General features: G+C 38.6%; 1 protein-coding gene across 4 annotated transcripts in view; it reads left to right on the forward strand.

Moving 5' to 3' along the window:
• Positions 1-14,547, forward strand: part of USP14 (ubiquitin specific peptidase 14) — a 28,787-nt gene that overhangs the window by 11,767 nt on the left and 2,473 nt on the right. For 3 of the 4 annotated variants that reach the window (XM_063451495.1, XM_063451496.1, XM_063451497.1), the window contains exons 2-15: positions 196-341; positions 1,188-1,220; positions 1,928-2,032; positions 2,709-2,821; positions 3,528-3,586; positions 7,526-7,656; positions 7,811-7,891; positions 8,319-8,416; positions 9,071-9,185; positions 9,810-9,875; positions 11,012-11,104; positions 11,623-11,748; positions 12,919-12,973; positions 13,829-13,936. In XM_063451495.1, coding sequence (XP_063307565.1) covers positions 196-341; positions 1,188-1,220; positions 1,928-2,032; positions 2,709-2,821; positions 3,528-3,586; positions 7,526-7,656; positions 7,811-7,891; positions 8,319-8,416; positions 9,071-9,185; positions 9,810-9,875; positions 11,012-11,104; positions 11,623-11,748; positions 12,919-12,973; positions 13,829-13,936 — 1,329 coding nt within the window. The remainder of the gene's footprint in view (positions 1-195; positions 342-1,187; positions 1,221-1,927; positions 2,033-2,708; positions 2,822-3,527; positions 3,587-7,525; positions 7,657-7,810; positions 7,892-8,318; positions 8,417-9,070; positions 9,186-9,809; positions 9,876-11,011; positions 11,105-11,622; positions 11,749-12,918; positions 12,974-13,828; positions 13,937-14,547) is intronic. The other variant, XM_063451499.1, reaches the window with a different exon arrangement.

Here is a 14,547-nt window from a genome sequence, read left to right on the forward strand (position 1 = left end):
CTGAAAACAAATGTCAGTATTCCATTCAGTTGAGGATTAAGCCATTATCATATAAAGGATAAACCAGTGATTGTTTTCCTTCTTGGAAGCAGTAGCCTATAGTCAGTGTTGCCATTTTCTGCTTTGTAAATTATAGAACATTCTATGATATGGTCAACAGATGAACAGTGATTATTGTGTTTTTTATATTTGCAGTAAATGTCAAATGGGGGAAGGAGAAATTTGACAATGTGGAGCTGAACACAGACGAGCCTCCTATGGTGTTCAAAGCCCAACTTTTTGCCTTGACTGGGGTGCAACCAGATAGACAGAAAGTCATGGTGAAAGGAGGGACTTTAAAGGTATGCCATTCCAACTGAACAGTTATGCTTATTTGTTGTACAGTGTTTTGGGGGGAGGGGGGGGGGGGGGCAATAAGATTGAACACAGATATATTCTCCAACAGCAGAATGTCCTAGAGTAAGGGTGCACAACATCTGGCCCTTGGCCAATTCCTGCTAATGTATGACCACTGTCCCTCTGTCTCCCAAATTACACGTAGCGGCAAGTGAACATGTGCTTTTGCCATCAAAGGGAAGTGCATCATCACAGTCAGCCAATAGAAACATGTCAATGTCAGACCCCTGTTATGTGTTACCTAGCAACAGTTTTTTTTCCAGAACTTTATAGTTTGGCGCTATTTGTGAAGGATAAGAGGCAGGGGCTCACATCCCTGTATCTCCTCACATGCAGAGCTGTGCATGTGAATGGTGGGGAGGTGAGCCGCACTGCCAGTGTGAAATTGGTGATACAAGGAAAAGGAGTAACGGGGAGAGACATAAGGAAGACACAAGGGATGGGCTGGCTTGTGAAGATTTGGGAATGGACATGTGGAGGTGAAGCAGAGGCAAACTTGGGGAAGGTGATAGGAGATGAAAATTTGCTAGAAATGCTACAGATTTAATCCAGCAGTCTGTAACCAGACATTAGAAAGATCTCTCCCAAGATTAAAGTACAACCACCTCACTGATATCATATGGTAGTGGCCCCACGGTAAGAATTTCAGTCTCTCTAAAAAGGTTGTGGACTCATGTCATAGTATAACACTGTTGTCCTTGTCCTGTGTGACATCACCATATATTTCCATGTTTGGCTTGGTTTTATTTTTAATATTCCTCTGCTAAAACTTTTCTTTTTGTTCATTACAGGATGATGAGTGGGGAAATATCAAATTGAAAAATGTAAGTACTGAATTCTGGCCACGATCAGTCTTCAGTGGATGAATTTAGTTCAGAACTTCAGTGTTTAATAATAGTTATGCATTTCTGGAGAATTATTGTGATTACACAAGTCCCTGTTACATACAATACTTTTTCTTTATAGTTTCTGTTCTACCAGAGCTTGGTATATCTCTGTTTATGAAGGCTTTATGTATGTATCAGAATTGGAATGTTGCAAATTCCATTGGCAAGTGAAAACTTTGCACTGTTCCTTTAATTTTGCTCTTAAATTGTATAAGCCATGATGGCTTGAGATTTTGATCTAGTAATCTTTCAGGTTATGCTATTGGTTACTTCAGAGTTTAGTCCTATTTGTAGCTAAAACATATACTCGACATCTAGCCACGTCCGCCACTCCTTCTCTAGCTGAGATGCGTAACACTGATCATCTTATCCAATCCAATGCTTCACCACATAGAGTGGCAGACACTAGAGGTGGTACTGGGAGGCAATCTAAACGTTTTTTTTTTATTTATTTTTTTCAATAAGAAAAGGCAGCGTATGCAGTGTTTTGCCCTAGAACCATCATCATATACTTTTTAATATACTTAATATATATTTTTTTTTTTTTTGAGAAGCACTAGCTATTTTTTAAGTTTATTAATTTAAGCATCATTGTAGTACAAAAGACGAATGGTTTTTGTGTTAACTTTTATGTTTTCTTTCAGGGAATGAGTTTGTTGATGATGGGTTCCGCAGAGGCTCTCCCAGAAGAACCAGCAGTGAGGCCTGTCTTTGTAGAAGACATGACTGAGGAGCAGCTGGCTTCTGCTGTAAGTGTTTTATGTACCTTAGAGCCTGGTGTTTCATAATATGAATTTGCAATATTAAATAAACACTGTAGACTGCGTTTAACCTCCGCTTTTAATGTATAGTGGAAGTCTTGAATAAAACCGTGCAAAAACACAAAGTAAATGGAGGCTCCCATCTGAATGTTTGCTTCAAATATACACACTTGCCAAGAAGTGATTCAGCCAGTCATATGCCTTCTTTTTTCCATGGGTTATGTACATATACCATGAAAACCTGCCTTGTGGTTCAGTAATCTGCAGTAGTTTCAGGAGTTTGAAAAGACACGAATGAAACTGCTTGTAAGCCAATAGCCATTGCGATGCATAGTAGCATTTATTATGCCAATAACAGGCTTGCATGTATTATTATTTTTTTTTCTGTGAATATACATTAGTTTAAGTTTCTACAGTTTCCCTTAAATGTTGTATTGCCCATGTTTCATGTGCTAGATATGCATATTTGTTTAGGAAAAGTGATACATTTTATTTTGCATAACACCTCGAATGTGATGTTTTTTTGCTTCTTATGTTTCTATTCTTTCTTTAATACTGGATATTAAGTATGCAAATCATAGTTTAAAAAAATAAAAAAAGCGTTCCCCCTAAATATCTATTTCAATGCAAACCGTGTTTGACATGCCTTATAATTTTCCTGTAGATGGAACTACCTTGTGGATTAACTAACCTTGGGAACACTTGTTATATGAATGCTACTGTTCAGTGTATACGTTCTGTGCCTGAGCTAAAAGAAGCACTTAAGAGGTATGACAGGTATGACTTGTTTCAGTATTGCGACACATAGCCAGGTGTTGCACTATTAAGGCTTTAGAGTCTTCTTCATGTACTTTATGTATGACATTAGCAAAGTCAATACTTAATGTGAAACACTCTTTAACCGTCTCAGATTTACTTACATCTACCTGCAGTTGACAGGTTTGTTTTGAAACATTAGATCTTCTCTCACAATCCCCGCATTGCAGGACTTTGAGCATAGCATTTGTTTCTGAGTGATGGAGGTCAGTTGTCTGCCTTGCTTAGAAACATAAGATGTCATGTATAGTTGCATTATTTGATAAACCTTTATTACCTGTTCTTAGATACAGTCACCAAACATTTCCTGAAAAATAACATTAAAATCTGATAATACACCCAAGTATGGGAATACAATGTTTATTTCTAAAGAGGCTTGCCACATTCTCTGCATATGAGATCTGAGACGTATTCGGGCCTCCTTTGTTGTTTGTTATTTAATGTACCTTTAGTGATTTGATATGGTTTTATATTTGTAGGTAGGGAACACTGAGAGAACTTTTTTATTTGTGTGTGTGTTAATAGAGTCAACAGCCTTAGCTGAAAGTTCAAAGACAGGCAATACTATCATTTGTAGGGCATTTGGACATATTTTGTTATGAATGGAGTTGGTTTAGAACTTATCTTTGTTTTTCATTGTCCTCCTTCATTATTTGCGTTTGTTAAGATATGCAGGTACATTGAGACCTTCAAGTGAAATGGCATCGGCTCAGTATATAACTGCAGGTAAATTATATTTTATTTCCAGTTGATTGGATATGTATAAGTAATGCATGTTGCGACAGGAGTATGTCTGCTTTCTAGTAGCTTTCTGAAGACTGCTTCAGTTGATATATTTTATTTTTTTATTTGTAATTTCTGTTGATTTCTGTAAATATTTTGTTTTAGTATTTTGTGATAAGTCAAATTATTGTTGTCGACATGACATCAAGAGATGAACAATATGCAGGTACATATAAATGTCCAGCAGTGCAGTGATCAGTTAAGGCTCGCAGGTCCCTAACTGATAACTGTAGTGTGAGACTCACAGGCCTCGGCAAGTATAGATTAGGACATACAGGTACCTATATAAAACAGGTAGAGCCGTAACCTGACTATTATCTTGGGTCGCCATACGTGGAGGAATAGACTCCTCCGTCAATGATAACACAAGTGGTAGAGTCAAACCTGATTAAACTAATGTGCATTGACCTGGTGGTACCAGTATCAGAGAGCCCTGTGAAGACCAAGAGGTCACATCACCACGTTCGGTCAGCCACGTGGAATTCCCATGAGCCAATGCAAACCGATCAAGGCCATGGTGACAAACAACAAAAATATCCATAAAGTCCGGGAAGGCTGACTTATCAAGCCAATAGGTCAACACCATTCTCGTGGCCTCTCCGTTCCTAGGGTGGGTAAGGAACCAAGCCAGGTGGAAGGGGTTGGTGAGAAGAAGAAAAGGGGGTGGGGAGAGGGTGGAGGCAGTATTATATGGTCAAATTTTTCTTATGACATGTGATAGGGTTACTGAGCTTGAGATCCACTGGTGCTTTGCACTTCTATCAATGTATCTGAAATCAAGTGTCCTATAGCAGTTTTTTTTTTCCTCAATTGCTTGTTGAAGCATGAAATGTATTGAATCTGAAGAGGAGGATGTCACAAAAAGTAAAGAAAATTAATTGGGGTAGAGTTGGTGTTTTATACAAACGAAGACACACATCTTAAAATGTTTTAATAGTAATAACGTTCTAGTATTCTTTGCACCTTAAGGGCTTTCATGACAAAATGCAGAACTCCTGTGTTCTGCAGAGAAATGAAATGCGTATGTTGATGTGATGAAGTGCCCTTTGCCACTTGGTCTTGGAGAGGCCTGCTGGCTAGCCTCTTGCGTTGTGACTGGCACTGGGGTGTATGGCCCTTTTTAAAAACATTATTTGGGCATTTTGGATTGTAACACACTTTTTCTGCCCCTTTAATTTCATGAGAAAATGTACCTCTTCCCCTCCCGCTTTTTCCTGTCTATTGTTTCTCCAGCAGGGCGTTGTCCCAGGGACACTGCCAGACCAGTTTAAACTGGCTGCTTTGTCCCTCCTCAATCTCTCATCAGCCCTTGCTAAACTTTAACCCCATGGCGGTTTTATTCTGTCTGTGGGATCTGAGCGCTGTTCGGATATATTGAGCGCTCAGATCCAAGCTATCTGTTGAATGTTCTGTATAATAGGAATTATGTATTTTTACTGTTGTAAATGGAGATGTTCCCTGTACCTGGAGATAATTAAGTTACGACACCCACTTAAGCCAATTATCTCCAGGATAGAGGAGAAGATAGACCACCTGCACAGCCTAAATCTGTGGAACTGTTTTGGGCAGGAAAGCATGTTTACAGTCGGTCAAATAGAACTTCCACTTATCTTTTGAACCACTGGACCAAATTGTATGATTTTTTTGGATATGTTTTTATACTGATTATGCTGATTTAGAATATGGAAATTGCATGTATGGTTTGGATTAGGAATATTGTGTAAAACTGTATATTTTCTGTAATTAAGTTAGCCCATTGTGTTTAGTAATTATATCACAGGCAGAGGGGAGGGTTTGTGTGCCTTGACTGGCAGTGTCTGACTGTACTGTTCTGTTTTGATTGGCTATTGTAACTGCATGTCCTGTGTCCCACAAGGTCCACATGGGTGGTAACCTTGTGGGGAAACTTGTATAAAAGAAAGTCCTTTGGTGCTCATTAAACAGATCATCTTGTACCTTCATGAAGTTTCGGCTCATGTTTTGGGGATTGGAGAATTGCCTACACTCTGGGGATTGCTATATCACAATACTCCCCAGATTAAGCTCTTGTAAGAGCTTGTTCTTGTTCCTGGTTCCTGCTCTCTGGACTTAAGAGAGGTGGGTCCACTGGAAGCTGGAGCCTGGTCTTGGGTCCAGGGTGGGTGGAGGACGGCGAAACCCAAACCAAGCTACGGCAGTTTGTGGGGTTGGCGGTGGTTGTGGTGTCGAGTGTGGTGCTGATGGTCCTTTTTTTCATCTGAGAGAGGGATGTGTCCTATGGAATGTGTGAGGTAGTTCTGTTATGCCACTGGGGGGAAATGCCTCCGCAAGAGAAGCGCTGGGCCGCCGGTCCCACTGCAGATATCCACCCAGTGGCCCCGCCAGCCCTCAGCCAAGGCTCCTTTTAAGGGTCAGAAGCCGTGACCCTGGTGAAACCCCAGTAGGAGCCGAGTCCCCGTCCCTACTTGGCTATGCCGGGACCGGAGTCCGCTGGTGGCCCAAAGGTATTGAGTGTCCATTACCGCCGCCCGTGGCCCCTTAGTTAAGTGCATTTGAGTAATCCCTCCAGGGTTCCAAAACGTTGGTGAATTTGGATTCTGCGTTCCGCACCTTGGCTGTGAGTTCGTCCATGACCTGGTTGTCTCCAATGTTCCTAATTCTCTCTTGTATGGAGGGAACTTCAACTTTGTGCCATGCCAAAGCTATTAGTCAGTAGTTTGTGTGTCTGGGCATGCCCTCTTTAGCGCATGATAGGAGGAATGTCCATAGGGATAAGGTTATAGGCATCTGCAGTTCTTTTGAGGTTAGGTCCCTAACCCCGTTCCAGAAACTGTGCAGCTTGGGGCAATCCCACCACATGTGGAAGCCTTTTGGCCGCACATTCTCCAGCATAAGTCTGTTGGGCTTCGACCTACTCTGTGTAAGAAAATTGGGGTGACATGCTTCCGGAACATTCTTAGACATTTTGTTCTTGTGATAGAGTGCATACGGAGACCTTGGATGCAGTATCCCTGATTTCCCGACGCTCTATGCCCTCTAGAGTTTCTCCTATATCATCTTCCCATTATTATATATAGGTCATGTCTCCCTATACTGAGGGTTCTTTGTTACGATGTATGTATAGAAGGGAAATGAGACCTTTGCTGTATTTTCCTTCATTGCAGAGGTGTTCAAACGTAGTAGGGGTCCTTGTTGACGCTTCCTTAACCCCTGGGGTGTGTGCGAAGTCACATATTTGTATGTAACAGAAAAAGTCAGAGGGAGTGAGTTAATTCTCCTGTCGTAAGCGTTCGAAGCCAGGTATAGTGTTTCCTTGCCACAGGTGGTGGAGTCTCTGGAGTCCTGCTCTTTCTAAATTTCTCATGCTGGCAGAAACTGCCTATTGCGGTATACAGGTGTCATGGAGGAGGGAGTATTTGCTAGGTTGAAACTCTCCCTGGTGTGGGAGGTCTAGGGAATTGAGAATCGATGGACATGCTGTCCGTAGTATAGCCAGAAAGGATCTGTCAAACCACATGTATAGGTCGGGAATATCGTATTTCAGTAATCCTGCTTCTATGTCTACCCGCCTATGTTCACCTGGAGGTGCGTGCCACATTACTAGCTGTGATAGTTGTGCAGTGTAATAGTATAGTAGGACATTCAATAGGCCTAGCCCCCAAGTGCTACCATATAATGGCTTTGGGTAAAAATGAAATCACAGACTTATAAGTAACCATGCTGCTTTGCATTTGCATACAGCTACATGTCACCAGAATGATGTATATGAAAATAGACTGTAATGTATTTTATGTGACCTTAGCAGCAGTTAAATATTTGAAAAAGAGAAAATGTTTCAAATATTTTATAACTTAATATAATATGAAATTCACCATTGTTTTTTATTTTGTTCCTTCATTTCAGCACTTAGAGATTTGTTTGAGTCAATGGATAAAACCTCTTCCAGTATCCCGCCAATCATTCTCCTCCAGTTCCTTCACATGGCCTTTCCTCAGTTTGCAGAAAAGGGGGAACAGGGACAGTATCTTCAGCAGGTAAAAATCGTGTGGTGCTTTTTTTTAATTTATTTTTAATTTTTTTTAATTTTTTAAAAATAATTTTCCACAACCAACACTTTTCTGTACTTTTTAAAATTGTTTTTTTTTTTTTTTTTTTTTTTTTTTTTGCTTTTTTTTTTTTTTATATCAGGATGCAAATGAATGTTGGGGCCAGGTAATGAGGATGCTGCAGCATAAGCTAGAACCTATAGAAGGAGATGCTGATATGGAGGTAACTAATTTTATATTTATGACTGGGGAGGCAATTACTACTGATGGAATGCTGCTGAAGCCAATAGAATAAAACTAGCACTATTGTCCTCCTGTCTCTTGCCAAATTACAAGCTCACTTCCCAAAACGTATTAATCCAAAGGACAGGCTTCCACAAGACTGCTATAATTGTGTTGACCACGGAGGCAAGATAGTAATATGTTAGGATGATGGGGTGGAGGGTGGAAACACCTGGCAGTGCAGGTTTTTTTGCATTGAAAGGAAACTGTCACTTCTCTGTGCTCTTCTTATCCCCAAAAAATATAACACGCCCCATTTATTATAAAACACTTGTTTTTGTTTTTGTATTTGTATTTTTTCTTTTCCATTCACATTTAAGCTGTACATATATATAAAAAAAAATTATTGATTTATTTTTCCTTTACAGACTGATTCGGGAGCAGCGGCAGCAGTAGCAGCAGCAGCAACCGCCTCAAAGAAAAAAAGCTTTATTGACCAGTTTTTTGGGATAGAATTTGAGACAACGTATCCTTCTTGTGCTGTTAAATAGCAAGCATTTGTGTCGTCTTCTGATTTTCTTTATTTTTTTTATGTGGGTTTAGTTATTTAGTTTAACTAAAGTATTTTTTTTTTTTTTTCCTGTTTTGTTTTTTGCCATGCACTTACAAGATTTCTCAATGTGGCCATTTCTTCCTAATCCACAAAAATTCAATTGACTGTAATACTTCACATTAAAGAGGCATTGTCCGTTCTGAATCTTTAGTAAAGTCTAAATCTTTAGCCTGCATTGAGCTGTCCGAAAGTATAAATGAGGTCTTGTAAGTGAAGCTCTGTTCTTTGTACATTTTGCTACCTCTCAGATAGAACCAGGGATTTTCTGAAGTGCACTGATGGACTGATATTGGATCTTGCACACCCACTTACACTATCAGCAGAGACCCATATCACTGTGATCAGTGCTAGTTACCTATGATAGTAGAGCTATCGGCATATTTCTGCCAATTATGATTGATTTTAATAAAAAAAAATTAAAACTAGATTTGCTGTAAGGTGTTAAGATTTTTCTTATGACCTGTGATGGGGTTACTGAGCTTGAGATCCACTGGTGCTTTGCACTTCTATTAAAGTATCTGAAATCAAGTGTCCTATAGCAGTTTTCCCCTTAATTGCTTGTTGAAGCATGAAATGTATTGAATCTGAAGAGGAGGATGTCACAAAAAGTAAAGAAAAACAACTTCAGCTCAGCTGCTTTATCAACCAAGAAGTTAAATATCTGTTTACAGGACTCAAGCAGGTGAGATGTTTTCTGATTAAATGATCACTCCAATTACCATAACCACTGTAGCAAACTATAGTGGTTTTGGAGCCAGGAGTGCCCTGGCACCACCAATTGTAAGTAGGTAAACCATTTCAGAATAGTTTGTATTCTCTCTGAGGTCTGTGGGGTTACACTCACCACTACATTGCAGTGAGAGCTGTAAGGTTTTTGGCTGATCAAAGCCGCACGATGCAGGGTTTAGCTCATTGTCTGACAGCAATCAGTTGAGACTATTAGACAATGGACTAGCTCTGCGCTTCAGGGCTTAACTAAGAAAAGCTTCTAACAGGAACTTTTGGCTCTCACTTCCTCCTACTGATAGGTGGTGAGTGGCACTTGGAGGACCCCAGGTAAGAATTAACGCTGTTTGACTACTTACAATGGGTGTGTCTTAGATAACCAATCTCTTTTGCATTAAAAAAAATAAATAAATAAATCTTGCTCTAGAGAATTCAAAATGTTCAAGCCAAATCTAAAATCTGTTTTGCTTTTGTGTGGCTTGTTTTTTATTTGTTATTTGTGATGACACACAATGCCTGTTCTTATGGCAAAAAGAAGGGCCTGCTTCTCCAATCATTTCCTTATGTTTGTTGTTCTCAGCGCCTTCAAGATGAAATCACCAAACATTCACCATCATTGCAAAGAGATGCTTTATACATCAAAACTGTAAGTCTTAATAGGCCTGGGATTTCTGCCTTCTAAAATAAAATCATAGAATACTGTTATACAAAGTTTCTGTAACGCGTGAACATATTTCTCTTTCTGTGTATGTATGCGTGATGACAAACTTATTAAGATCAGTAAAAACTGCTTTTAATGTAGGATTTATAATGCATAATGCAGCTTTACCTATGTCAGAAGGCATGGTTATTTTTGCAGACTGACCTTTGAACGTTGTAATTGATTACTTTAGAATTGCAGTGTACTTCCAAGTAATCTGCTGTGGGTCAAGGCTTAAAGAGACAATCCAGTTTTTAATAGGGGAAATGCTGGTCAAAATTACTCGCTCTACACTGTTTTTAAGTAGGAATGGAGAAACGTTTGGCTGGGAAATTACTCCAAATTAGTGAAACTAAGAATTCTCTTAACTCCACTGTAAGCTCTCTGATATTATAGCCTAATAATTTTCTATAAATTCCAAAGCTGCCTCAAATGTTTGCTTGAACTGTTGTGTAGTCTTTGAAGATATTAGAACAGTCTGTTAAAATATTTTAATGCATAGGATTAAAAATGTATCAAGGCTTTACCCTAATTTTTCATCCCTGTACAAGGCAAGGTGTCTCGTGTTTTTTGAGTGATAGAACATAATTCAATACTGCAGTTGAAACCAATACAAATTTATGTCATTCTCAGATTTTAAACTTAACTTTATATATATGTATTTTTATGTATTTTTCTCTTTTGTTTTACAAAAGCAAACAACTGACAACTCCTCATTCTAAAAGAAAACCGCAATGCTTTTTTTCCAGTTTATTTTATGCAACAGAGTATTTGGGAAATTGTTGTGTATATATGTAAAAAGTTATCGAACATGCCGTGTTCACTTTTTATTGTACCAGAAAATATGTAGACACACAGTGCCATTAATTTATAATGTGCTGTACATTTTCTGTTCATTGACTGACTGGCTACACGTTGCGCATAATAGTACGGTTTTGTTTCATGTCTGTGTTTTTTTTATTTATTTATTTTTTTGTTACTTACCGGTAATTTATTTATTTTTCTCATATCTCTGCATATGTTTTGCATACCTTTTTTTTTTGAAAAACATTTTTAAGGGGCTATTTTTTTCCTTTTCTCAGTCTAGGATCAGTCGTTTACCTGCTTATCTGGCAATCCAGATGGTCCGATTCTTTTACAAAGAGAAGGAGTCTGTGAATGCCAAAGTTCTCAAGGTTTGTATTCATTGCTGAGGCTTCGTCATTTGTTTCTGTATTTGCTCTTACATTTGACATACCTATTATACATATAGCATACTATTTTATTTGATGTTTCCCTTGCGGTAAAAAGGGAGTTTGGAATATGTATTTTAGTGCAACAGGAACCATGTAACAAGTTTAGCATGGATAATATTGTACAGTATATATTTGAGTAGTACACCTTCTAATTTAAAATCCCAAACTGAAATCCAGCACTCCAGTCTGGGTTCCTATAAAACCATTCCATGATAAAACGAGAACAGATTCCTTTTGAGTATTTTAGCGTTATTCCAGTGTAAAGATCTCACTGGAAGTAAACTTTCACAAAATTATGTTTTTATGTCCACAACTAGTGGACCAGTTTCTTAATAAAATGTGTATATTCCTTCTCTGTTCTTCTCTCATTTTCTTTATACTTACATTTCTTTCTATGTTTATTTATTCTGACTGAGTAGGTCTCATAACTTAACCTTGCACTGTTTTTTTACCCCAAGGATGTAAAGTTTCCCCTCATGCTGGATATATATGAATTGTGTACTCCGGAGCTCCAAGAAAAGATGGTCCCTTATCGGTCCAAGTTTAAAGACTTGGAAGATAAAGTATCTGGACAGCTACCAAAAGTAAGATTACGGCATGCCTACATTTAGAGATGCATCTAAACACCAGAGATATTTTTGTAATTCGATGAAGGAAATGCTGCATATTTAAAGAAATTAAAGGTCACCAGAACAACTACAGCGTATTGAATTTGTTCTGGTGAGTAGAATCATTACATTCAGGCTTTTTGCTGTAAATACTGTCATTTCAGAGAATATGCAGTGTTTACATTACAGCCTAGTGATAACTTCACTGACCACTACTTAGATGGCTGCTAGAGGTGCTTCTTATCTCAGTCTTGCCTAGTATGCATCACAACATTTAGTGTCTCCACCTATTGCATTCAGACACTGAAATTTCCTCATAGAGATTCATTCATTCAATTCATCTCTATGAGGAGATGCTGATTGGCCAGGGTTGTTTGACTTGTATTGACTCTGCCCCTGATCTGCCTCCCTGACAGTCTTAGCCAATCCTATAGGGAAGCACTGTGATTGGCTCAGAACAACACTTCTGATGATGACAGCAGGCAGTTTCACAGGCAGACAGGGGCAGAGGTAGCAGCTGCAGACTTGAATATAGGTAAGATTATACTATATTTAGGGTGGCAAGAGAGAGACGGGAGGGCTAGATGGAGGCTTTAACACTATAGGGTCAGAAATATGTTTTTGTTCCTGACCCTATAGTGCTCCTTTAAATAAAATAGCAGTTTACAAATAAAATAACTGCAAAATGCTTGTGAGTTGTTAATAACTGAGCCATCACATGAAAGTATGTAATATATTTTATAATTTTTTATTTGAATGACCTTTTAAGAAAACTGTTTTAGAGTAACATTTCCTATCCTACTCTTCCCTCCACCCTTTATTGCCATTAGACTGTCTGTCGCCAGAATGCTATGCGTGCTTATGACAGACGTTACAGAATTAACATTAGTCAGCTATGAACTCTATGAAATTCAGCATGAAGATTTGAGAGGCTTTTTTATTTATTTATTTTTTTTATTATTTTTTTTTTTAAAGCATTTGTTCATTTATTACAAAGTAATCTAACAGCTTGGGGCCACAGAAGTTTTTATTTTTTTATATAATCTACCTTTACCTTTGGCTAAACTTTCATGGTGATTAATATGGCCCTAAACCCCAGTATATTCATTCTGCTTGTTAATTGTGTCTTCTCTATTACCTTCGCAGTCAAAACAAGTGACACAAAAAGAAGTTAAGTTTGAACCATTTGCTTTTCCAGATGGTAAGCATTAGTATTATAAAGATTAAATATGACCATATCTATTAAAGTATACTCCACAACTGTTTATCATTATTTTATATTCTTGTTTTTGTTTTGTTTTTCTCTGAAAGGGACACTTTAGTCATCCTAATCACCATTGACATGTTTATTGTGCTGGAATTCCCAGGTGCCTTCTCACCATTTAGCACTGCACCAGGAATGAATGAATGAATTGAAATGAATTGAAATGGCTACTGTGGAGTATACTCTACATTAGCCATACCTCCAGCACCAATGTAGCTACAGGTGCTCAGGATCAGACTGACTAGGCACCAGGAGATTCTAGGCAGCATAACCACTTCAAAGAGATTAAGCTGTTATGGTGCCTAGTGTCCTTTTAATGATGGTGGGTGTGTGTTGTCTAATATAAATTAATAAAATGTGGTATCTCCTTGGGTAAATATATGGACTCTATTCCTCCTCCATTGCAGTTCACTGCAACCTGGAAATGACTGAGCTATCTTCAATCTCTGGACTCCCACCGCTTCCTATTGGAGAAATACAGTTGACATGCACGTGTAACATAATACTTGTTCATCCAAATTATTTTTACCATATTATTGTATGAGCATCTATTAAATGACTGTATTATGTGAACAGGTAATACTACTCCATTTCTTTGGGGACTGATGAGCATGTTCTTACAGCTGTATGTTTCCAGCTCATCATTTCTAGACTTCCTATTGAAACTAAATCCATATTCGTTATGGTGCAGGTGTTTTTGTTCCATATGTAAACAGAAATCTTAATTACATAATGAATCTATCTATTGTTTGATTTGACCCGAGTGCTCTGTTTTCTATTATTGTTTTCCAGATGTTGGTTCTAATAATTGCGGTTATTATGAGCTGCAGGCAGTTCTTACACATCAAGGAAGATCTAGTTCTTCAGGACACTATGTTTCTTGGGTTAAGAGAAATCAAGGTAGTGTGTGTTTTTGTTTTTTTTTTTCTATCAAATTCCTTTACTTAAAATAGCTGTTTATGTGTATCAAGTGCATAAATGTTGCTTTAGATCAACTGGGTTCATGAAAGACCTCTACGTCACTCCATAGATCTTCCTGATAACTATTGCCACATGTCACGCTAGCGACGGCTGGGGAAATTGCAGCAATGTCTCGATCATTGCATGACGATATCTGTGGATAATCTTGCGAGTTCCTTTATAGACAAGCGACAGTCCATGAGCTCCTGGCAGAGGAAACTCTGTCTAGGAACTTTAGAGAATATCTGGTGTAGCTTTTTAGATAACCTGTTTCACTGGTTATTTCATTCTACTAAAACTCTCCAGTGATAATGTAATCATTTTGCTTATAGCAGGGCTCGACAAATCCCAGATTGCCACGGCAACTAGGTACGGTATTTTGTCCTGGCATCTGTGTGTTTGTCAGCTCAGTGGAGGTGGCCGGCCGTGGGAGAGTGGAGCTGGGTGGCGAGGGAGCTGAAATCTTCCTGCAGTTCTTGCTCTGCCCATTCGCCCTGCTGTGATGCCAGGAGCCATAAAAGTCTGTAACTCCGGCCCTGCATCACTAGGCA

Source organism: Pelobates fuscus, chromosome 4 (genome assembly GCF_036172605.1).
Source record: "Pelobates fuscus isolate aPelFus1 chromosome 4, aPelFus1.pri, whole genome shotgun sequence".
Lineage (NCBI taxonomy): Eukaryota > Metazoa > Chordata > Amphibia > Anura > Pelobatidae > Pelobates > Pelobates fuscus.